We start from the raw sequence: 26,644 nt of genomic DNA, 5'->3' as shown, positions 1-26,644 counted from the left end.
CTATATCAAGTGTATCAACATCATCTTCCGAAAAATGAGTTGGTCTCGAACTAACGAGGTTTCAGTCATGTACAGTTTGTTTAACTTCTTTAAGGTCCGTACATTGTAGCTACAGGTTGGTTAACTTCTATCAATGTCAACATTGTAATAAGGAAAAAAATATTGTTTACACACGTGTTCAGGTATATATTAACCAAGCCTGTCAAATGACAACGAATATGTGGGAATCATAAGTAGTGAGAGATTAAAGTGCAGCTTTGAATCTTAATTCTATCACTGTGTTAATGTATGTAACAATGTTACATATAGTAGGACAGATTCCCTCTGGTTGCTTGTCAGAGACTGTCGCATAATGGAAGACAAAACAAAATTCATGGAGAAATGAATATCAGCATTATATCCCTCGTTATTTTGAATGCTTTTTAATCTGTTATGTCAGTGGATTATAGTGTAAGGCTACCGATCTATAGATCGTAGGTTGGAATCTTAATTTTAATTTTGATTTAAAGGTAACGTTTGAGTTTTCAATTTAGAATTAGTTTTCCATTTTCCACCAATATCAGTTTTCAATGTATCCTTTCTTATTGTACAGCTTGCATACTTTACCTACTGTTGGAACACGTGTGATATGGGAAGTCCTGACCTCACGTGGTCAATATTGGTATACATAACATGGTCAACTCACGTTCCTTATCTGTAAATCAACAAAAGAGGTTCCCCAGGGAAGAGCACTTTTTATAAAGATTGTTTTTTTTTTCAATTCTACTTTATTATACTATGTACATGTATGTGAATATGTTAGTATACTACATGTAAGATAGCACGTAAAAATACAGATATTTCTAATTACGTAAGTAGGATCCAGTATATACATTCAGTACAACCTTTGGAATCCCTTATACATGTGTTCGGGCATGTTTCAATATTTTACCACGTGTATGAGATTAAAACACGAGTTTGGGATATGTTATGTAAATTGAGATACTATTTTTCATTATAAAAGGTAGAAACCTCTAGATTTGTTAGTAAATCGGATAAAGTGAAGTATTGATTAACCATGATTGTCGCCCTTGCCCTCACCGTGTTGATTCAGAGTGCCTTCGGTGGCAACTTGGTGGAAGTTCTTCAAGCCGATGGGGAAACGACACTCATTTCATTGGTACAACAAGCAGGTCTGGCCGACGCAATTTTAGGAGGTAATTGTCACCTATGATTTCAAACAACCATACCTAATAAATTGTACATGTTAATTTAGAAACAGGAAAAATGTTCCAATTACCGTTTTTCAAAGCAAGCTTAAAATTAGTCATGTACCATCTACTCGCTCTTATTATTACGGTTGCTTATAACTAGACAAAGTTTCATATGTCCAAAACCAAGAGTGAAAGACATTTAAAAATATATGTCTTGGTCTACAACATAATAATAGAGAAATATTAAAAGTCCAGACTTGGTAAAAACTTCTTCAAAGTGTATTGACGCTTAATAAATTTCATTGAACAATGGTCAACGTTATTTGTGACAATCTTTGCCTTGGCGTTGTAACAGAAAGAATTATATTATAAGTTCATGTTTGGTATTTTACTTCTAATGACCGGCCAATGAAGCAAGGTTGTTTAATACATATGCCAAACGGAAAAACATATCAAAGGATGTTGCCTCAGAGAGACATTGAGGCATGGTATTCAACCAATCTAATCTGACCAGAATGAAATTTACATTCACTTTCCTGATTGTACCTTTCGCTATAATGATCGTTGAATGAAAAGATGCATCAACCATTCAACACCCCGATCAGGTTGTCGTCAATACTCGGTTGATCGAAAAATTTCATGACTTTCTCGTATATAGAATTCTACGGGGAAAAAAACCATTCAATTAAATGACGGAAATCTATACCGTTATGACGTGGTCTGAAATTACTGTTTCCTATTTCAGGAGAATTCACCATTTTCGCCCCAACAAACGATGCTTTCTCCAAACTTCCCCAGTCCACACTTGATAGTCTTCAGAAGGATACAACAGCTTTAGCCAACATTCTGAAATACCACGTGGTTAAAGGGTCTATCCACAAGGCCGATGCTTCTAACGAGCTTCAGTTGGAGACACTAGCTGGAACCAAGATTAGATTCAACATCTATCCTCACAATAATGTAAGCTGTCTCGATTTTCACACTTATGGTGGATATACATGTACCGTGTAATATTGTCGTGTTATTATGCTTTAACGGGTTACTTTTGTCTTAAAATATATTTGGATCTTTCCGTCGATAGGTCGTGACTGTCGAAGGATCCAAAATCACTCATTTCGATTTGACCGCCTCCAACGGAATGGTACACGTGATTGACACCGTGATGATGCCTCCAGAAGGAAGTATCGTGGATCTGGTGGCAGGCAACAGTGACCTCAGCACTCTCCTGTCCAAGGTCCAGTCAGCCGGACTGGCCGGAGCTTTACAAGGTACGTCAACATCTGTACATATATTTTTAGAAACTGTGCAAGTGACATATATTCATTAAATAATTACAAAATTCTATGTCTATTGTTCTTTAAAGAATTAGAGATTTTACCTTTTGTTTTCAGGTGATGGTCTCACAGTTTTTGCGCCAACCAATGCAGCTTTCCAAAAACTTGGATCCCATGTCTTGAATAACTTGAGAAGAAACCCTCAACTTCTTAAAGGTTAGTCTTAGTTCATGGAAACCATTTACACTGTAATTGAGAGAGCGGGGATAAGTGTATTTCCCAAATTTGTTTCAGAAATCTTGGAGTACCATGTTGTTCCCCACACTGAATACTCCGCTGGTCTTTATAACAGAGAATACGTAAGGACGTTGGATAGTCACCATGATGTCATCAGGCTGGCAGTCAGTGGTACAGATATTTCATTTCTTCTTTAAAGAATATTATGAACTCTTCTATCTCGTATTCTATCTTAACTGTGTGATAACTCGTATCGGTAACCTAGTAGTTAACGCACTTGCTTCGTTACCAGGTTTTGGTTTCGATCCTGGCGTCGTATTATTCCTAAGACTTTTGACATAGGTAAATATTGTTCCATTTCTAAGCACCCGTCATTGGAAGTGTTCAAAAGTGAAAGATTGTTCGTATATGACCTACAAACACCTGTATACTCCTAGTAGGTGTGGACGCACTGCTACGATCTCAAGCACAAACAATTGCTGTGAATTGGTCAAAATGGTAAAACTGGTGAGGTCTCTATGAATGAAAACTTTTGGAATGTGGAAAAAAACACTATGTACAAACACTATGAAATTCATTTTTCAGGGAATGCTGTTACCGTAAATAGAAATGGCCATGTTATCAAGGCTGACATTAGCGCCACCAATGGAGTGGTACACATCATAGACCATGTGCTCATTCCTGCCAGACATCTACTCTCCTCTATTCTGGGAAAGTGAGAACATTAGAACAAACTTTAATTTTGTTACAATTTATTTACTACGATGTTTTACTCAAATACAATAATGATCGATAGTGATATTTTATGTATTTTTGTCCATATTACATGTAATATGTGTTTTATTATTTAAAAAATCAAATTTACCAACACGGGATTCCTTATTTTTCTGTTTTAATGAATGGATACCGATGAATATGAGTTGGTCGACTTGAGTAATAGCACTTCAAAAGGAAATGTGTGTGGTAACGTCCATCATTTTTACAATATGCGAAATAAAGAATTTCACACTCTTTGTCATCACCCACAGTATGAATGAGGCAGCATGTTGAATTTTATACAGAGTTTTTACCCTTTGTTGTGGCTATGGTTCATGGACGAGTTTTCCCAAAACCATATGGTGTTAAAAGATACTTTAACTGACAATAGCATGACAATAGTCTTTCTTACATACCCTGTAATAACTCACAAATATTTGGCTGCAGATCTACGGGAAAAAATCATCCACTATAGGACAAAAATCGCGAGGGAAGATGAAAGATGATGATTAACTAAAGTGGTCTGAGAAAATGTCGCCGTTACTGCGGTATTTCATTGAAAACCCTGTAGGCTAAATAAATACATCATTTGCAAACTACCACAAACATTTCTAATAACCAAACGAGTCGTCTAATACATTCACAAGTTTGATTGTTGTTGATAATTGCTTGTTTTGAGAGAGAAAACCAACTGCGGGAGATTTAAGTTCGGACACGACTGAGTCGTAATGTTTTGCTACCCTTGATATAAATTCGTTAGATAAATCAAAATGCATATCTTCTAATATTTAGCAGTATCTCAATTTCATGGCAGGAGTCACACGCCCTTGTAGAATAGATATCAGCCTTCTAAGGCATAAATCCTAAGGATAATGCCAGCATTTTAATTCCTACATAAATCCTATGACAATCCTATGGGATAAACATTTCTTTAAGATAATTAATGATATATACAATGCACGAGGGTTGTCCCAAAATTCCTTGGAATGGGCTTATAACGTTTAGACTATTGATTTAATTTCAGAAAACCTGCAATATATTAGCAATTATACTATTGTTGAACAATACCCAAAATTTCAATTTAGTTCTTCTCCTCCTCCTGTAAAGGTCAATTAATAGAATTTGTTGGGCATATTTGTTGTCTGGACCATAATGTTTTTTGTCTTTTGACAATTGATTTTTGGTATATGTGTATACCTAGCTGCAATAATGTAGCCCTATCCAATTTTTTTTTTTATTCTGACGTTTTCGGGATAGGGCTACAAGTCCATAGGATCTCCGTAATGGTGCAAAATAATTTTATGAATAACCGATAATGAACTCTGTGTATTAGTCCCAAATGTTGTTTACACCAAAAGGAGTACCAACTTTGTGCTCGGGCATGTCTAATAAAGGTGTTTTTCATTAATTATAATGTACAGCATGCAAAATTCTTCGTCTGCTCCGCCATGCTTGTTATCGCGAGATCTCGTAGGTGGATCTAATGAAAAGCCTAAACATTGACAATCGGCGCGAAAATGTAGTTACTCGAGCCACTTCGACAAAGAAAGGAAAATCATATTGTTGCAGAAAGAATTTACACTCTGCTGTTCGGTTTTTAACTTGATATTAAATTCAAACCTTTTCAATACCGACGAAATAGCTTTCGCCTCCATACTTGTCCATTGATGTAAATACTACCTTATATGGCATATGCAAATGACTTGACAACCGGAAGTTGAAACTTCAGTACATCAAACGTGGCGCACAAATATGAATCGAGAAATTGGAATTTATCGAAATTGTTGAAAACGGTAGAATAGAGCCTCACAAATCTAAAGTTGCAGGTTGTAAATTTATATATTGACTAAGAAACATAGAATATCATTTTATTTACGTAAAGAAAGTCAGGAAATGTTTAGAATGAGCGCAAATATTGCGGGAGTGAATCACTCCCGCATTTGTACCATTACGGAGATCCTAAGGAGTTGTAGCCCTCTCCCTAAAAAAAAAATCAGAGAGGGCTACATTATTGCAGCTAGTGTATACCATGATAAAACAGTGCGTCAAGTGTCATTTTTGATTACCTTTGACCTTCTCCTTTTATGTTAAGGTCAATTGATAGAATAGTTTGGGCATTTTTGTTGTCCGGACCATAACATTTTGTATTTTGACATAGGCCTTTGATATTTTGTATGGGGGTATACCATGATAAGACAGTTTGTTAAGTGCCATTTTTGCTTAACTTTGACCTTAACCTCATATGAGGGTCAAATAATAGAATTTTGAAGGATGTTTTTGTCCGGACCATAACTTTTTGTCTTTTGACATAGGCCTTTGATATTTGGTATGTTGCCATGTTTAATTTATTATATATACACAACACTGTTCCTTGTTTGAAGCTCATATACATATAGGCAAATGTTATGTTCCCTAAATCTTAATTTTCCAGTTTAAAGATGATCCATAAAAATGTTTTTTTTTTTTTTTTTTTAAACTATGGAAAATGGAAGGGAATATATCAGTTTTAGTGTGCTAAAACAATTCTTCATAGTTTTTTAATAAGCCGAGGTACCCAATGTGAACATACCCAATGCATTCCTAAATTATCCGATAGAATGACGTGAACAGACAATTTGCTGATTCCCAAAATTTCTTCAATCTCTCGTACGGTCCGACGTCTGTCTTCCCGAATAGTGTCATCCAGTAATTTAACTGTTTTTTCGTCGATTTCCTTCGGCCGTCCTTTCTTTCCTGGTGCACTGTCTTCATATCCTTCAGAAAATAATTTGCGTCATTTGAACACCAGAAAACGAAAAACATTTCTTTGTGATTTTTTTCAATTCTAACATTTTATGAGTCTCCATTGGAGTAAAGCCGAGTTCCGTGCAAATTTTATGACTTCTCGGTTCGCCATGTTTGAAGTTAACGTCGATATTTCGCTGGACATTTGCACCTCCTAACTATCGCACGATATGTCACAATTCATTCAAATATTACGTCATAATAATAAAATGTTATGGGTATATAAATGAGCATCTCTATAAAATTCCGCCATAAAAATATACTCTCAGAAATGAAATGAAAAACGTTTTTCTGAGATTGTATTTCCGTTTAAATTATCTTAATTCGCTATTATTATTTTTTTTACCTTGCGCCGCTTTATGCTTCTCTATGATGAAAAAACTAAATTTGTCCTATCTAATGTCAATAGTGAAACCTTTTACATCATTTATTGGAAATTGTTTGCTCTTCTTGATTTTAAAGTTTGGTTTTGCAGTGACGTTAGATAACTAGAAACGCCGCTTGTCCACGACATTTTGAGACAACCCTCGTACATGGGAGCAATTCTTTGTGTCCATTATATCTTCGTGATCAGGTCTTCCAACAGTCTGTTGGAATTCCTATGGGCACGAATTGTGCTCCTATGATAGCTGACCTGTTTTTATATTCATATGAAATAGAATTTATTCAAAAACTTCCACGTGAGAAGAAAAGATTTCTTGCTGTGGCTTTTAGTTCGACATTTGGATATATCGCCGACGTTTTCTTTATTAACAATAATAAATTTCATTCGTATGTCGATTCGATATACATGTATTCCTATGAGCTCAAAAGAAACCACATAGTCGTCCACTTCTGCTTCATACTTAGATATTTTATTGAAAGTGGACATTAACGGCAAACTGACAAATCAACATTATAACAAACAGGATTTCCTTAGCTTCTCCATCGTCAACTTCCCATATCTATGTAGCATTATTCCATTATCGCCTGTATATAGAGTTTAAATATCTCAGATGATTCGATACGCAAGAGTTTGTTGTACGTATGGTCAGCATTTAAATCGAAGACAGGCTACTGACAAACAAGTTGACTGCAGTGATTCCAACAGTCTCATTTAAAGTCAGAATTTCGCAAATTCTATGGTTGTTATAATGATCTAGTTTGACAATACAACCTGCTGTATCATTGAGTCAAATGTTGTCTGACATGTTTCATACCGATTATTAGTCCGTTTTTGGCAATCTGATTAAAACCAGATCCTGAGATCCGCTCACTTAGATCGCTACACTAGGATCTGACATAACCCCATAGGGGGTCATGTCCGCCTGATCTTTCGCTTGGAATATTCATGAGAACTATCAGCCAGTCAGATTGCGCCATACAATGATGGCTATTTAGGCGGTTCCTGGCAATTCGTAAACAAATTGCTGTAATCTCTCTCCCACGAAGTTTATTCCACACTGTAAATTTGTATATTCTCGCATAACTAATTTTAAACTTTCGCAATAATGCATAATCTATTCCGTTCTTTCAAACAACAAAACGTACAATATGAAATATACCCAAATTAAATTAATTGTGAATTCAGATTTATGTATGAATAGGGACGGGTACGAATTGAATAGTTTTCAAGATGGTTTACTTAAATAACGCGAGGAATATAACGCCAGTCGACGTAAACGGTGCATTGTGACGTCGAATCTAGCTGCGATATGTTTTCTTTCAAACCAAACAATCGCAGCCATTTTCCTTGAATTGTGAACTCCATCGGGATTTTTGAGCGTTTGAATGAAAGAAAACCCGCAGAGAAAACGGACGTTGTTTAGATCGCATGTTTTGAAAGGTGTGCAGTCGTCTGTCAAACGCGCAGCCATTTTTTTGTTTTTTGTTTTGCATCTCTAACGTAAATAATGACGCAAAGGTTCATGGGAGAAAAATTATCGTTGGTATAAATCGACAGGGCCAATTTGATTGGCTTAACGAAAGGTCATGAGGACGTGACCCTATATGGGGTTACGTCAGATCCTAGTGTAGCGATCTAAGTGAGCGGATCTCAAGATCTGGTTTCAATCAGATTGCCGTTTTTGGCACACTGCTTCCGACTACCGATAACTCCGTTTATCTGGTCAAGATATAGGGTTCACGACGGGTGTGACCGGTCGGCATGGAATGCTTACTCCGCCTAGGCACCTGATCCCACCTCTGGTATATCCAAGAGTCCGTGTTTGCCCAACTTTCTATTTTGCATTTCTTAAAAGAGTCATGAGATTGATCGCTGTTCGCTATATTTGCCTTTCACTTTGTATAAACTATCTGGATAAATGTTTTATGATGTACTTCCACAAAGTTTCGATACATATAGTATTATGCAGACTTTAGGTAAAGGATTAGTTTCCATTATAAGATCCATATATAGTATTTCATACCACTGGAAACTTCATGAAACTTTAAACCTTATTGCCTATATACATTTATATGTATGTCCTTTTTTATTGCTATTGTAATCTATATCTTTTTGAAATCAGAATTTTCAAAATATTACCCAACATTGGAAACTTTTAAATCCGCTTATCTTAGAATTTTTTCAATCGGGGAAATTAAAACCATAACGATTTGTTTTTGATTATTTTCAGTTTTATTTTTATTTGTTTATTTATTTATTTTGTTTTATTTTCAGTTTTAAATATGTAAAACTTGTACGGTACCAATTTTGATGCACCAGATGCGCATTTCGACAAATAATGTCTCTTCAGTGATGCTCAACCTAAATCTTTGAAATCCGAAATAACTATGAAGTTTTAGAGCTAAATATAGCCAAAAACAGCGTGCCAAACAAGTGGAGCCAAATTCGTCCAAGGATAAGAGCTATGCATGAGGGAGATAATCCTTAATTGTGAAATGAATTTCTAAATTTTATAACAGCAATTAAATATACATCCGTATTTTCAAGCTAGTAACGAAGTACTTAGCTACTGGGCTGTAGAGACCCTCGGGGACTAACAGTCCACCAGTAGAGGCCTCGACCCAGGGGTCATAATGTAAACCTTATACGGTACCAATTTTGATGCACCAGATGCGCATTTCGACAAATAATGTCTCTTCAGTGATGCTCAACCGAAATGTTTGAAATCCGAAATAACTATGAAGTTTTAGAGCTAAATATGTAAATAGCATATATGTATGTATACAACATTCCTTCATATACTATTTTATATTGTATCTGTATAATACTGCTGTCTGTATATATGTTTTCAGGACCACAATGTAAACTAGTTTTAAACTAATTGTGCTATCCTGTTTAAATAAAGGACATTATTATTATTATTATTATCTTAATATAATCAGTAAACATGTGATATCAACACAGTAACTCCTTATAATCAAACATGCATCACAATGTTACTCAAGACAATCGCCATTTACTTATACATGTAAGTCCGTGGGGATCCGAGTTAGAACAGGTCCTCAGTACCACTTGCTTGTCGTAAGAGACAACTAAACGGGGATGTATTTCTGATGATACCGCAGAAATCAAGTAACTCTTTGCAAAATGAAAACTAAATGCGATATTTATTTCGGTAATTGATTTATTTTTTAAAATAAAAACAGTAACATTCATTCTTCAAACAATTCAAAGATATATACCTGATAACACATATTTACATTTGTACAATAGAACTCATATTTACATTTGCACAATGAGATGATAAAATGTCACAAATAATAATGGATTTTGTTCAGATGATTACTTTCTACCAAGAATAGCGGAAAATAAATAACGGCCAGGAATTAGAACGTGGTCTATGATGTGCACCACCCCATTAGTGGCGCTGATATCGGCCTTCGTGACGTGTGAATTGCGATTGACAGTTACTCCACCAGCACCTGAAATAAAACGAGAAATATATATTCAAACCATTTTATCTCATAGAAACATTGTAGAAAATACATTTCAAGTCCCCGAAATACCAATCGAACTTACTGCTGACACTAAGTCTAATGACGTCATGATGAGTATCGAGAGTTCTGAGATATTCGCGGTTGTAAAGACCAGCTGAGTATTCAGTGTGAGGAACGACGTGATATTCCAAAATTTCTGACACATAAAAAGAGACAGCCATGGTTATTGCATAAAACAGTCATGAATCTTACGAGAGTAAAAAACAAATATTCTTGGAAAGGTCTGTACCTTTGAGAAGTTGTGGATTTCTTCTTAGGTTATCCAAAACATGACTTCCAAGTCTAGCGAAAGCTGCATTCGTTGGAGCAAAGACTGTCAGCGCATCACCTGGTGAGATACGGTCTTGGAGTTTATTCATGAAAAACGTATGATGAGGCAGTTGTTCGAATTAAAGGACAATTAGAGCATGGAAAATACCTTGTAGAGCTCCGGCAAGTCCGGCTGACTGGACCTTGGACAGGAGAGTGCTGAGGTCACTGTTGCCTGCCACCAGATCCACGATACTTCCTTGTGGAGGCATCATCACGGTGTCGATCACGTGTACCATACCGTTGGAGGCGGTCAAATCAAACTGAGTGATTCTAGACCCTTCAACAGTCACAGCCTGACAAAGATAACATTACAAGCTGATACTGGTTACATGTTCTGCACACTTATTTTGCCTTATTTTTGAAGAGTTCTAATTTTTACAGTTTTTACAAAATTAAGCCATCTTTGAAAGTTCCCTTCCACGGTAAATTAAACCGAACAAATATTAGTCTCTAAGGTTCCTTCTTATATATATATGTATATATATATATATATATATATATATATATATTATATATATATATATATATATATATATATATATATATATATAAATTGACGATCAGATGGAGTTCAATCACATAACATTTATTTCTCTACAGGCTGTTTCGTGAGGGGATGGTTTCCCCTCACTCGTCGGGAGAAAAATGACATCTAACGAAAAACATCCGCGTGGCTGAGAATATGTTACACAGAAACATACTGGATAGTTGCTAAGCATGATTACACACAGGATTGAGTAAATAGAAATTTATGGGAATGACGGCAAGTGCTGACAAGTTCTGAACGCTTATTCAATGAAGATTTTTCGGGATGACATATTATAAAGAATTTCTCTAGAATACAGAGGTTGCACTTTTTTGAATGTCGCGCCCACGGAATTGTGTATTTAGCTAGAGTCAGAGCCGATAATGGACAAGAAGAGAGCTACGTGGGACTAGCAGACACCGAGTTCAAATTAAGATACGCCAACCACACTCATTCATTCCGTAATTCCACGAAAAAGAATACCACCGAGCTCAGCAAATTCATATGGACATTGAAAGACAAAAATATTGACTACAAAATCAAGTGGGAAATTTTAGGAAAAACATCATCATACTCAAACATTTCAAAAAAGTGCAACCTCTGTATTCTAGAGAAATTCTTTATAATATGTCATCCCGAAAAATCTTCATTGAATAAGCGTTCAGAACTTGTCAGCACTTGCCGTCATTCCCATAAATTTCTATTTACTCAATCCTGTGTGTAATCATGCTTAGCAACTATCCAGTATGTTTCTGTGTAACATATTCTCAGCCACGCGGATGTTTTTCGTTAGATGTCATTTTTCTCCCGACGAGTGAGGGGAAACCATCCCCTCACGAAACAGCCTGTAGAGAAATAAATGTTATGTGATTGAACTCCATCTGATCGTCAATTTATGTAGCTCCGTGAGGCCACGTCGAGCACTCTAGAAGATTATATCGGAGATTTATCCCAATATATATATATATATATATATATATATTCATTGTAAAAGTCAAGGAACACAACTCGATTAACATTGCACTGTTAGCACTTTCGACTTTAATGCCTCTTTAGACAGTTACAAAATGAAATGCAATTGCTAAGTAACGTCAACATATCACGACGTAGGTAATTTACTGTATCAAATACTGAATTCCTTTTATAAACTATATATATATATATATATATATATATATATATATATATATGCTTGAAAATACGGATGTATATTTAATTGCTGTTATAAAATTTAGAAATTCATTTCAAAATTAAGGATTATCTCCCTCATGCATAGCTCTTATCTTTGGACGAATTTGGCTCCACTTGTTTGGGACGCTGTTTTTGGTTATATTTAGATCTAAAACTTCATAGTTATTTCGGATTTCAAACATTTCGGTTGAGCATCACTGAAGAGACATTATTTGTCGAAATGCGCATCTGGTGCATCACAATTGGTACCGTATAAGTTTTACATTATGAACCCTGGGTCGAGGCCTCTGCTGGTGGACTGTTAGTCCCCGAGGGTCTCTACAGCCCAGTAGCTAAGTACTTCGTTACTAGCTTGAAAATACGGATGTATATTTAATTGCTGTTATAAAATTTAGGAATTCATTTCAAAATTAAGGATTATCTCCCTCCTGCATAGCTCTTATCCTTGGACGAATTTGGCTCCACTTTTTTTGGCACGCTGTTTTTGGCTATATTTAGCTCTAAAACTTCATAGTTATTTCGGATTTCAAAGATTCAGGTTGAGTATCACTGAAGAGACATTATTTATCGAAATGCGCATCTGGTGCATCACAATTGGTACCGTATAAGTTTTACACACACACATATATATATATATATATATATATATATATATATATATATATAAAGTCAAAAAATAAAATCCAATACTCAAACTTTGATCTATAGCGCTTTTGAAAAATTAATTTTATTTTCATCCCAACCCGACCATGGTTCAAACTTTCTACACCATCGTCTACACCAAGTGTCTTTATCAAGGGACATATATTACATAAACAAATATCCAACGCCACGAAAAAAAGACAAATATTAATAAGCTACCTTGTTAACAAGAATGATACACTGTTGTACTGAATGAGAAAAATTGTTTCGTTGTAACCGTGTTTACTGACGATGGTGTAGATAGTTTCTACCATGGTAGGGTTGGGATGAAAATAGAATTAGTTTTTCAAAATTATAGAAATCAGACAAATTTAGAAAGGAAACTTCCTAAACAATGTGATTGTGAAATAAAATGGTGGAAAGATAATGATTTAGAGTGATTTAAGTTTAAAGAATATTTGGTAGTCCGTACCATTATGGATTCGGATATGGTAAACAGTGCCGACAACGAAAAATAATATGATTGCTACAATAACACGATTAAACTACAAAATCAACAAATAAATATCGCATTATAATCACTTTAAGAAAGTAGGGTGTTGTTGGGTTTTTGTGGCTGGTATTATAAGGGTAAATTACACATGTTTGTTAACAAATGTAGAGAGAGAGAGAGAGAGAGAGAGAGAGAGAGAGAGAGAGAGAGAGAGAGAGAGAGAGAGGTTCAATTTGTTTGTAGCAAGTGTCTTTAAGTAGACCAAGTCAACATTTTTTGACAACTTTGTACGTTGTGTGTTATTTTCCGTTCCTTTGAAATATTTTCTTTCATGTACAGTTATTATCAGCGGCATGGCGCTACGGGTTATAATTGTGAGAGTCCATATCGTGCCAACGCCAACTCATATATGGAACCTCCGTTTGTAAGAAGATCTTGGGTTTTGTTCAGCGCCAATATGGCGAATAAAAGTCGGGTCTTCCAAACGCGATCCCGACACCCTAAGTGCGAGACAGCCGCGACCGGTTTTTAAGTAACTGAGGGTAAAACGGAAGTTCTCATTCGACTTTATTCCGCTATTGGTGAAGGGAGTCACTGGTACCAAACGTGCTTCAGACAATTAAAGCTTAACAATTATCTTTACACAGAATACACATTTGAATAAAACAAAATGAACTGTTCAGTTCTGCAAAACTTTCACTCCAACTACGATAAGAAACAACTATTCTCTTTGGCATACCGGTTTTACTTCTAAAAGACTTACTTTGTTATGAGAATATATATTGAATCTAATCTTGGTTCCAGCTAGTGTCTCCAACTGAAGCTCGTTAGAAGCATCGGCCTTGTGGATAGACCCTTTAACCACGTGGTATTTGAGAATGTTGGCCAAAGCTGTCGTATCCTTCTGAAGGCTATCAAGTGTGGACTGGGGAAGTTTGGAAAAAGCGGCGTTTGTTGGAGCAAAAATGGTGAATTCTCCTGCAGATAAAAATGTCACATTATAAAGATTAAATAACTGCTTCCTTCTCTGTTTAGTAATATATATAAATAGAAACCTGTATATATATATATATATATATATATATATATATATATATATATATAAACATATATATATATATATATATATATATATAAACATATATATATATATATATATATATATATATATATATATATATACAATGATTGTTTTTAAAAGAACTTCATATAAAATTGTTCATTAGATGATAAATGTATTATGCTAATATGATATATTGATTCATCTGTACTGAAGTTTATGTAATGGCAAGACTGTTAGGCAGTTTATGATAATCAATATACAGTTGAAATTGTGAAGGATATATGATATAATTAAAAATAAGAAAGATATTGAAATGGTCAAGATATATCTAACAAACCGCTGGATATTTACATGACATGTATAATGTTATGAACACGAGGAATTTAGGAATTTGCCGAAATGAATTTTATGTTGTTGGCACGTCATGATAGTAAATAAAAACAACATTAAATACTGTAATTTGAAATAAAATAAAGAACCATCGGTTCAGTAGCTAACCGTTGGATTTAGCCTTACTATATAACAGGACTGTTTGAATGAATGTAAAGTGGGTTGAAGGAAATACAAAATCACAAATGAACGCATTTTATTATAACAATGATCATTTTCCAAAGTTGTTCTTATTGATCACATATTGATATTACATAGATATACATGTATGTATATGCGTTAACTTAGTTTTTATGATAAACGTATCCCGTTATTTACAAACCTCCCAACAGAGCATCAGCCAGTCCTGCTTGTTGCACTAAAGCGATGAGAGTTGTCTCCCCGTCGTTTTGTAAAACTTCCACCAGGTTTCCTCCGAATGCACTTTGTACTAACACGGCTAATGCGAAGAAGGCAATCATCTTGGATTGTTTTTGTCCTGTTGAGTAGCTGGTTTGAAGTGCTCGAGTCAAAGAAACTGTAGCAGGCTATATAGTATCCACATTTTATGTAATGAAACTGTTTTATGTAAACGGAATCTTACATTCGTCTTGAAAACGTGACATCTAACATCTTCCGAATCTGTCCTCGTGACCTGTTAGGCACCAAAAGGGGTCTGATGGACTTAAAACATTCTATATTACAGTCGATTTTCTTTCTGTGATATAATATTTTGAATATATAGTCACTCAGTTGTGTTTGTATTTTTGCAATGAAAAGAATGTTAGTTTAACCAGATTAAAAAGATAAGAGGAATCCGCCACGGGCCTTCAATAATATCTCGCCATTTCGTAAGGAATTTGTCCGTTGACCAGCGCCGTGTCACGGTATCAGTATCACGTTGATAACCCCGAGAATGTCCACACTCTAATACATTGTCAAATACAACACATGATAGAAAATGAAGAAGGGCCAGCACCAAGGAATGACGATTTTAGTATATATTGTTTGAGTAAGGAGAGGTGACAAAAATAGAAAGAATAAAAGATTAACGCTTATCAAAAGGAAAAAAACTGAATTCAACTTTAATCGCTTTTTAATATTTACAATGACATTGTAAATGCTTATTATAGAAACAAACAGATGATGAATACAATTCTGTAAAATAATTCTGATCTAGTTGATGAACTGCAGATTAAATTATAACAATTACGTGCAGATGATAAAAATATAAACGCAAGTACGGTGTGATCCTCTTTTTTCAAATGCAGAATATCAATGTGCAAAAATATGCAATCTTTGTTATTCATGGATTTCTTAAATTATAATTACATTCAGTGCAAAACACGATATCCGTGCCTCCAACGGTGGCATAAATTTTATAGAATATCATAATGAGGTTTATCGTACTTTTGTACAATGTCACGATAATTGTCATTTGTGTAGATGTGGTAAGATATCATTTTGAATACATTATTGATAAAACTGCAGATCTAGGTGTCACTTTCATAATATCATCCTGTAAAATACGAAATGGGTAATGCTATGGCACATCAAAGTGTTTAATATTGTAAATTGAAAAGTACAAATATTTTATGTCAAACAGCCACCTTTTAATTTTGTAAAAGGGTCCCCATACATTCATTCAAAACAATAGTCAAGGGAAATAAACTAATCAGAAATAGTACTCTACTAATCTTCGTTAAGATGTGAGATGAAAAATAGGCTAGACTTCATTCATTGAATCTATGTCACGATTTCGATTAATAATTTTAGCTAATTGCTCTCTAGATCTGAACGTTTGAATCATTCCTACCAAAATTCCGTCCTTCATGAAACAGCACAATTGTTTTTACTAAAGGTATGGATTCTAATTGAATGTTTGTCTACATTTGATCACAAATATATTTGGTGGATAGTGACTGATATTTTTGTTAGATGATCACACGCTTTCACTAAAAAGTATATATAGAAAAACTTAATAATACCCCGAATAGTGTTTTACATCAATGCAAGGTGAAGATAACGAACAGAGATCAATCTCATCTTAAATCCTTGAAAATTCCTTGATTGTTAAAACTTATCTCATGAGCGCACCATTATAAGAATAAATCTCATGTGACGTATACTATACTTCATAAAACAGAGTAGCATATGACATTAATAAAGCGTTCACAAGTATAATTCAAACCAAAAAAAAAAATGAGTACAACTGAAAAGGAAATCTACATCTGCTGTCATTGGTATTGTGATGAAAGCATTGCCAGTTTACAAGTCCCAAGTCCGAGATTTATTTTTGATATTATAATAGAACATGCTGAGTAAATATCGGGTTCTGAAACGTAGGTCCCTAAATAGGGAAAGCAAATTGACAGGATATAATCAGAACGATAATAAACATTTATCACCAATGTATCTTTTCTATTTTCCGAATTTCAAGTCCACGGTATATATCCTTAACATAATGATGGGAAGACTGAAAAGGAAATGTGAAGATAACGAATAGTGATCACTCTCATTACTCCTACAAAAGTGAACATAACGAACAGCGATCAATCTCATAACTCCTATAAAGGTGAAAATAACGAACAGTGATCAATCTCATAACTCCTGCAAGCATTGGCTGCAATTTCAGATACTCCATAGAATACTCCCTACTAACAAGTATTTATTCCAATTGAAAATTAAAGACTCTCCAATGTGCAGCTTTTGTGGTGTTCATATCGAAACATTAAAACATCTTCTTTTTTTTTTGATTGTATACAAATAAAGGAGCTATGGTGTGATGTTGAACAATGGATTTTAGAACAGTTTCATATCCCTGTAAATTTTGACAAGCTCACTGTACTATTTGGTAAATACTGTAATAGACATGTATAAAGTTCAAAACTTGATTTTGTTTATAGTAAAACAATATATTTTTTCTTGTAAATATCAAAAGAGTCCGCAAGTACATATATCTGCGATTAGAAAAATAGTTACGGACAGAATTGTGGTTGAGAAGTACTTGCTGCTACGAAACTGTAAATATGATGAATATGAAACTTACTGGCAGAGAATATGTGAAAATCTATGTTAGTAATTAGGTCTATTTGTACTTTTTCATCAAATAGGTTTGTGTTTCTTTTTTGTGTTTGATCAATAGATATATTATATCTAGATCGATTATACTTATCAAAATTTGTTACCAAGAAAATAACACCTTATGTACCTCTCTCTCTCTCTCGAAAACAAGAAATGGTACCATCACCAGTTTTTCATAGTTGTGAGTGTTGAACAGCAGGACAGCACCATCAAAACTTTCAGACCCCGGAGTAGGGGTCTTCGATGGTTTTAAACTTTATGTTCATTCAGTATCTTTATCACATACCTCAGATTTGAAACTCGGAAAAACTAAAAATGGTTTCATCACAGTATCAATGAAAATAAATGTACAATGTATATTTCTGTTTTGCACCCGAATGATATGGTTAATGTGATTGACTGTGTCCTGTCTCCCTAATAAGGAACTCATCAAAATGTTAAGGTCAAAAAATGTGAAATATTCACGTTCCACTCTCGTCTTCGAGAAACGAACTACTGCATAGTGATTTAAATTTACAAATGCATATTGAGTACAACATTACCTTACTACTTAAAGGATTTGAAATTACATATAAGTATATAAAGCTTAATTTCAAAGTCAAAGAAATAAAATATGGTAAATGGAACGATCGCATGTTCATCAAATTTAGTTCGTTTTAGATCTGTAATAATGAAACGGAGAACTCTGGAAACTTAAACCCAAGGTTCTCAAAGAATTATATAGGGTTCTCTGTTTCCATACAGTAGGAACGTGTAGCACTAGGTTTCAAATTTAGTGGGCAACATGACTATTTGTGCACACGCAAATACAGCCTTTTCAACATTTAGAAGCAAACACCTAAGATTGATTAATTAATTTTCTTACTATTTAACGTCCTTCTCAAGAATTTTTTATTCATTGCCGGTGAAGAGCTGCAAAATAGAGACCTAAGCTCGGCGCTTACGGTCTTTGGGCAGGGAGGGATCTTTATCGTGCCACACCTCCTGCGACACAGGGCCTTCATTTTTGCGTTCTCATCCGAAGAACCGACCATTAAGTCGCCTCTTACGACAAGCAAGGGGTATTGAGGACCTATTCTAACCCGGATCCCCACGGAACACCTAACAAAGTAATATCCTCAACAACTTAAAGGGAATGATCAAAAATATTTGTGTGAAAGATTGGAATTTGATAGTAACATACTATACCTTTCGTGTGACTTTTCAACACTACTCGATCATTCCTCACGATGAATTAAAGACTAGACTTTTTGAGATCATAGACAGTTGCTTCGTCAACAAAAATGGAAAAAAGGGAATATTCATGTCTATTGATCAGTCATTCATATAATTACTTTGTTAAACACCACTCTGATTCCAGGCACAAGTACGGTAATATGAAGTTGATATTAAAAATATGCTTTTCGTAGACTTTTGTGATCAGGTCTTCCAAGAGTCTGCTGGAATTCCCATGGGCACGAATTGTGCACCTTTGTTAACTGACCTGTTTTTATATTCTTATGAGACAAACTTCATTCAAAAGTCTTTACATGAGAGGAAAGCATATCTTGCTGTAGACTTCAACTTGACATTTAGATGCATCAACGACGTTTTATCTATTAACAATTATTTTTATTCATATTAACGGCAAACTATCAACTCAATTTTATGACAAATGGGATGACTTCAACTGGAATGACTTCAGCTTCTCCATGGTTAACGTCCTATATTTATGTCGCAATATTCCATTAGCACCTGTATATGTTGTTTATGTCTCTCAATTTCCATGGAGACCCGGGCTAGAATAAGTCCCCAGTACCCCTTGCTTGTCGCAAGAGGGCGACTAAATAAGATGGTCATTCGGATGAGACTGTAAAAACCGAGGTCTCGTGTATCACCAGGTGTAGCATGATTAAGATCATTTCCTACTCAAAGGATGTAAGCGTCGAGCATAGGCCTACCTTTTGCAGCCCTTCACCGGCAGTGGTGACGTCTCCCTATGAGTGAAAAATTCTCGAGTGGCACATTAAATTATACGCAATCAATCAATCAATCGCATCTTCACCTTTCCATACAGTTAGTCAGGCTTTGAAAATGACAATTAGAATTTTTGCTCTTCAGACATGGTGCAAGGTATATTACCTTTTATCTATGATATTCGATCAAAAGGGGATGATTACCTCTCCTAGACACCTGATCCCATCTCTAGTATATTCAGGGGTCCGTGTTTGCCCAACTATCTAGTTTGTATTGCTTTTGGGGGTTATGAAATTTATCATTGATCATTATCTTCACTTTTCATCCATATGATATGTTGCTCGTCCAACATATAGGTTTACGATTTTCGGTACAACGTCAACAAAACATGTTGTTATAAGAATCCTTCAAAATTAGAAATGATGCATAAGAGTATTAAACAATGGAAACAGAATAAACCGAAATTATTTTAAACAAAGAAGTCAGTTCCTGAAATCGCATGATTTTTATATCAACCTGAAAGGTTAACTCTATCTTAAACTTGTATATAAACAAAGATTCACATCTTTCCTGTTATTTATAATTTTATCATCAATATTTTCCGTATATCTCGATTACAAATTAAGCTATATTGAGTTGTAATTAATGCAGTTTTTCCACGTTTAACCATTGATATTGATAAATCATATGAGGGTGGAGCTACATGTAGCAAAAATACAAGTCACACAACATCTGTCTTTTTATATTGTCTTTTGCTATCTGTGCGTGAATTAAATATCGATTAGAAATATTTTACAGAATCTGAATTCCTCATCTGTTTATTTTAACATTGATAATATCATGGTAAATATCTATTACTCGAGAAAAATTATAGATTCATCAAATCCTTTTGTGAATTCGTTTATTTTTCTCACTTTCACCTACACATCCAATTCTTATTTTCCAATAGTGACCACATTTTCTGCTGGCAATTCTGCACTTTCTATCAGATGTTGTATTTGATAATCTATTAGATTGTGTAAATTCACCTGATTATCAATGTGATACTGATGACATTACACGTTACTGGTCAACGGATAAATTCCTTATGAAATGGTGAGGTATTATTGAAGGCCCGTGGAGGTTTCCTCTTATCTTTCGACCTGGTCAAATCAACACTCTTCACTTGAAAAGTACAAGCACAGCTGGGTTTACTTTTTTTAAAATATAGTATATCCCAGAATGAAGATTGACTGAAATATAAAATTATTTCTGTTCACCAGATCCCTTTTGGTGCCCATCAAATATGTGAGGACATTCACGAGGTTTTAGATGTCACGTTTACAAGACGAAGGTAAGACAATCGAGTTACATAAAACAGCTCCATTACATAAATCGTGGATACTATATAACCTGCTACAGTATCTTTGACTGGGACATTTCATACCAACTACTCAACAGAACAAGAAACAATCCAAGATGATTGCCTTATTCGCATTAGCCGTGTTAGTACAGAGTGCATTTGGAGGAAACCTGGTGGAAGTTTTACAAAACAACGGGGAGACAACTCTCATTTCACTAGTGCAACAAGCAGGATTGGCTGATGCCCTGTTGGGAGGTTTGTTAATAATTAAACTGGAAAACAAATGCGTTAATCCTAAAATTTATTTTCCCACAAAGGAAAAATCAAGATTTATTTTCTAGCAAATGTATTCCTTTTTTCGAAAATGACGTCACATTCCCCACCCCCGAATTGGTAAAAATATGCTATTGGCAACTATTTAGATAATTAGATAATTCTTCATTTAAAAAACCATGGGCTGCCTTTACCTCTGATGCACTGTAAGGATGTTTGTTAATTAATTTGAGTAAAGGACTAGTCGTTATTACACTATTTCTCCCCCTCAATTTGATTATGTCATTTTTATCTTCATATCCTTAGATTTCCAGCATATTTTGCGAATATAATGTCATAAATTTGGTGATATTTAACGTTTTTCACGAAATTGTCAGGACTAGTATTGCCATCTATTCAGGTAATCCTTCCAGTACATATGTAGAACTCATGGGCTGCCTTTACCAACGCTATGTTCCAGCAACATGTTGTTGTGATTTGTCAACATGACGTTCATTTTGGCAAATCGCTAAAATTTCCCGCTTACATAGCTTTATCTATAGCAAATGGTTATATATTCATTTGATACATGCATGTATTTTAAACAATCAAATAGTTTTGACAGTTAGATCATAGCTAATATCCTTTACCATTGTAATCTTGAATTAATACCATCATAAAATTACAAGTCAATCCTTCAATTGCATTTCAACTACTATACCTTAATCAATATCAAGATATGTCTTCATGCAAGGGACATTTTTGTCTTTAAATCCTTCTTACACAAAGCATTTCCCATATTGAAAGGTTTCTCACTACGATTTGCTAAAACAAAACTGTAACAGTTCTTAAAATCTTCACGTGAGTCTGTATATTCTTACATTTTCATCTTCAGGAGAATTTACAATTTTTGCTCCAACAAACGCCGCTTTTTCCAAACTTCCCCAGTCCACATTTGATAGTCTTCAGAAGGATACGACAGCTTTGGCCAACATTCTCAAATACCACGTGGTTAAAGGGTCTATTCACAAGGCCGATGCTTCTAACGAGCTTCAGTTGGAGACACTAGCTGGAACCAAGATTAGATTCAATATATATTCTCATAACAAAGTAAGTTTATTTTTCCACTATTATGATCTGATTGATAGAATACATGACAAAGCGAGGAGTTGCTGCTTTACACTTACCAGTAACAGTAGCTGGGGTGACTGTATTCAAGGCCTCAAGATGGTCTTATTTAATTGAAAATTATCATGTTTATAGATAATGGTTACATTTTTACTAACTGAATTATTCTGGATAGCAGTAAATTAACCCTTCACAACTAGCTGTATCAAGTCAATTGAGAATAGAGAACTTGCGTACCACATCATCTACTTATAAAAAGGTTGAAATAGCATGGAGGATACACAAAATATATACGGCGACCGTTCCTTTTCCAAGTACCCAGAATTACATCTGAAAGTCACGAATATTTCGTATGTGACACTAGAAAAGGGCGTTCCATGTGACAGTAAGCGTTGGCACAATTACAATGCTTAAAGACCCATCTCATGACTGTACGGTTGGTGAAAATGTAGGCGTAGCCTAATATAAACAGATTTTATTTACCTGGAGTGGCCAGGGTCTACCAAGGTGTTAATTGGTATATCTCATGGCACTCAAAGAAATACACAGAGACAGAACATGGTAGAAATCTACCTGTCCCTGCTTGTTTTTAAAATATAGTTTTGATATACACAGAACCTGTCTCAGGGACCTCTGCAGAGTTTTCATGGTCATAGTGTTTGAATAATGGTTATATTCCTAAGGGTAGCTGACACACAGTCTACACCCACCCTTTCTTTCTCTCTCTTACTTTCAGTCATTGACTCAATGAATAATTTCTGTTATAAATATAGAGGTATCTTAAATTGATGACAAATTATTTCAATAACTTACAAATTTTAGAAATTATTCCGCAAATTATTGTTTGATTTCTGATTGTGTAATTTATAATACATGTATATAGAGGGGAGAAACTATAATTATATTGAAATTGCATTGTTATGGGGTCTTTTTAAAAACAATAGAATTACAAGAAAATAGCAGTTGAGGACAGGTCAGTGCTATCAAAACTCAGGTTCAAGATCTAAAGAATGTGTGTAGGTACTGGCTGTTATTGTTATCAAAACACCTCTCTGGGGTAGCTCCAGACAACAGTGACTGCAGATGTCACTCCACCTGAGATCTATTGTTAAATGTTTGATTGACAAGCACCTTACAATTTGTGGGTGTTAACTTAGAATTGGGTCTTTAACTACTATGCCTCTGAGTGTCAATTATATGTGAACATTTGTTGCATTTCACCTACCGCTCATAAATGTTTGAATCGGACGGAAAGAAGCATACAATGTACCAAGTTCATTGTCTACTTAAAGGGATGGGTTTAAGTTATTTCAATAAAATATATCCAGTTTTGATGTTAAACAATAAAAAATATAACTCATTTAAAATTGACAACCAAAATTTGGACCTCCTTAATGCAAGGCTAAGAACAATATTTTAACCTTGACTATTTTATGTAAACATTTTATGTTTACAAACAAGCCGATGAAACGTTAATTTTGTTATTTAATGCATCCTGTTTTTGCAGACACAAATTTAACATTGAAATTGGCAGATTTTACCTATATAATACTTCAAATATGATATACATCATAAACTTATATAACCATACATTTTCACAGTCTTCTAAATAATAACAATGCCACTTCTTTGTTTATTACTGTTCGGTATCTTCACCTTTCATACAACAGATAACAAAGTCTATTAAAATGGGAATCCATCAAAATATTTTATCTTATTTTTTGTAAAACCTGTTAAACACATTAGACAGTAGATTTTAATGACTAAATGTGACAAGCAAAATTTTGAGGAAAATCGTGAATCCGCCCCCTTACAGTACATAGTTGTAATATATTTTCTTAGGCCGTGACTGTTGAAGGATCAAAAATCACTCACTTTGATTTAACCGCCTCCAACGGAATCGTGCATGTGATCGACACCGTGATGATGCCTCCACAAGGAAGTATCGTGGATCTGGTGGCAGGCAACAGTGACCTCAGCACTCTCCTGTCCAAGGTCCAGTCAGCCGGACTTGCCGGAGCTCTACAAGGTATTTTACATCCTCTAATTGCTCTGTAAACTGCACAACATTTATAACATACTTTTTCTTGTGTGCAAACTTTAAGATTGTAATTCTCCAGGTGATGCCCTGACAGTATTCGCTCCAACGAATGCAGCTTTCGCTAGACTGGGAAGTCATGTTTTGGATAACCTAAGAAGAAATCCACATCTTCTGAAAGGTACATATTCATTTCCTAGACTATACAGCAATTTTCCTATTATTGGAATATTTTCAATAAAGCTTGTTATATCTGATAAAGTATGTTGTTAAAATGCTATAATGGTGCAAATTCTTTCGTATTTATTAGAAATTTTGGAATACCACGTCGTTCCTCACACTGAATACTCAGCTGGTCTTTACAACCGCGAACATCTCAGAACTCTCGATACTCATCATGACATCATCAGACTAAGTGTCAGCAGTAAGTTCGATTGGTATTTTCTCGAAAAGGGTTAAGTGTTTCCTCTATTGTTTCTAGGAGATGAAATATTGTGAATATATATTTCTTCTTTTTTCTTCAGGTGCTGGTGGAGTAACTCTCAATCTCAATTCACACGTCACGAAGGCCGATATCAGCGCTACCAATGGGGTAGTGCACATCATAGACCACGTTCTGATTCCTTCCCGTCATTCAATTTCCTCTATTCTTGGTAGAAAGTAATCATCTGAACAAAATTCATTATCATTTGAGACATTTTATCATCCTACTGTACAAATGTAAATATCTGCTATTTAAAAATAAATTACAGAACATATTGCATATGGCTATCACTTTGTGAAGTGTAAGACTGACATTAGGGTGGAATAATGATTTAATCGATACTGATCTTAGAAGGCAAACGGTACTCCCCATACGAAATGACTATAAGTGAATGAACATTACAGGAGCACGACTGAATATTCTATAGCCTTTGCCCATGATAATTATATGTTAATCGATGTACATGTATCTACTGTCATCGATCTTGGTTCGATGAATAAAGTAATAATTGTAACCTTTAGGGAAATCAGAATCCGATTTGCATGTTATCAATAATAAGGGCGATATTTTGAAAGAATTATATATACACAGGTAGAAACAGTTTGCGGAAGGTAAAGTACGTAAAGTTTAGATAGTTTTTATGAAATAGCACGTTGCAAAGGGTTGGAAACTGGATTCGATATAGAAAAGAAATGAAGTCAGTTTGAACCGGGAAGGGGATATATATCATATATAAAGCCCGGATTGACTTTGGTTTCTAATGTCTTCCGAATGCAGGCACGAAGATGGAAGGTCTTGGGAACCGGGTGAAGTTGATCTCGTTTAGCAAGCTTTATATTCCACACTAAGACAGACTTAAGCAGGGCTTAGAGCAGTGTCTACGTCCTACGTAAGATGTAGGATCTTAGTAAACATATTTTAGTAGACAAATCTTGGTAAACATAGGCTACGATCTCTCCTACCGCCTGTACCCAATGAAAGGTGGAGATAACGAACAGTGATCAATCTCATAACTCCTACAAAGTAAAACTTATATGGAACCAATTTTGATGCACCAGATGCGCATTTCGACAAATAAAGAATACAAAATAAAGGGTTCGGCAATTACAAACTGCTGGACATACCAATCTAAAACAATACGTATGTAAAACTTATACGGTACCAATTTTGATGCACCAGATGCGCATTTCGACAAATAATGTCTCTTCAGTGATGCTCAACCGAAATGTTTGAAATCCAAAATAACTATGAAGTTTTAGATCTAAATATAGCCCAAAACAGTATACTTCTTTATACACATGTACTAAAGATAACTACACATGCCCCATGTGAATATATTTGCCAACCCTCTGTACGAAAATGGAGACTTTACTTCGAAGTGGGGCTGGATTGTTTTCTACATATTTCACGATCGTGAAGTGTAGAAGTTGCTAACGTTTATTTCATAAAGACATGTCAAAATGAATACTACATCGTATATTCAACTCTACAATGTTGCTTACAGTATTTTATTAAAAATGTTTCCATCAAGTTTATACCGTTAAAATGAAAGGTTAAGATAACGAACGATGATCAATC

The 26,644-nt window shown here is 34.8% G+C and overlaps 2 protein-coding genes across 2 annotated transcripts; one reads left to right on the top strand and one right to left on the bottom strand.

Moving 5' to 3' along the window:
• Nucleotides 1-1,057: 1,057 nt before the first annotated feature.
• LOC125681655 (transforming growth factor-beta-induced protein ig-h3-like) lies at nt 1,058-25,246 on the top strand. The gene is made up of 12 exons (XM_048921831.2): nt 1,058-1,196; nt 1,939-2,153; nt 2,275-2,461; nt 2,585-2,683; nt 2,762-2,875; nt 3,290-3,375; nt 21,269-21,419; nt 22,312-22,526; nt 24,387-24,573; nt 24,665-24,763; nt 24,893-25,006; nt 25,107-25,246. The coding sequence occupies exons 1-12, from the start codon at nt 1,058-1,060 to the stop codon at nt 25,244-25,246; spliced, it is 1,746 nt and encodes a 581-aa protein (XP_048777788.2).
• On the bottom strand, nt 9,878-15,264 carry LOC125682369 (transforming growth factor-beta-induced protein ig-h3-like). Its single transcript, XM_048922881.2, has 6 exons — nt 15,126-15,264; nt 14,114-14,328; nt 10,605-10,791; nt 10,416-10,514; nt 10,209-10,322; nt 9,878-10,111 (listed from the first exon to the last, which is right to left on the bottom strand). Exons 1-6 carry the CDS (start codon nt 15,262-15,264, stop codon nt 9,972-9,974), a joined length of 894 nt encoding a protein of 297 aa, XP_048778838.1. The 3' UTR covers nt 9,878-9,971.
• Nucleotides 25,247-26,644: the final 1,398 nt, after the last annotated feature.

Source organism: Ostrea edulis, chromosome 2 (genome assembly GCF_947568905.1).
Source record: "Ostrea edulis chromosome 2, xbOstEdul1.1, whole genome shotgun sequence".
Lineage (NCBI taxonomy): Eukaryota > Metazoa > Mollusca > Bivalvia > Ostreida > Ostreidae > Ostrea > Ostrea edulis.
This window is presented reverse-complemented; position numbering and strand designations above follow the sequence as displayed.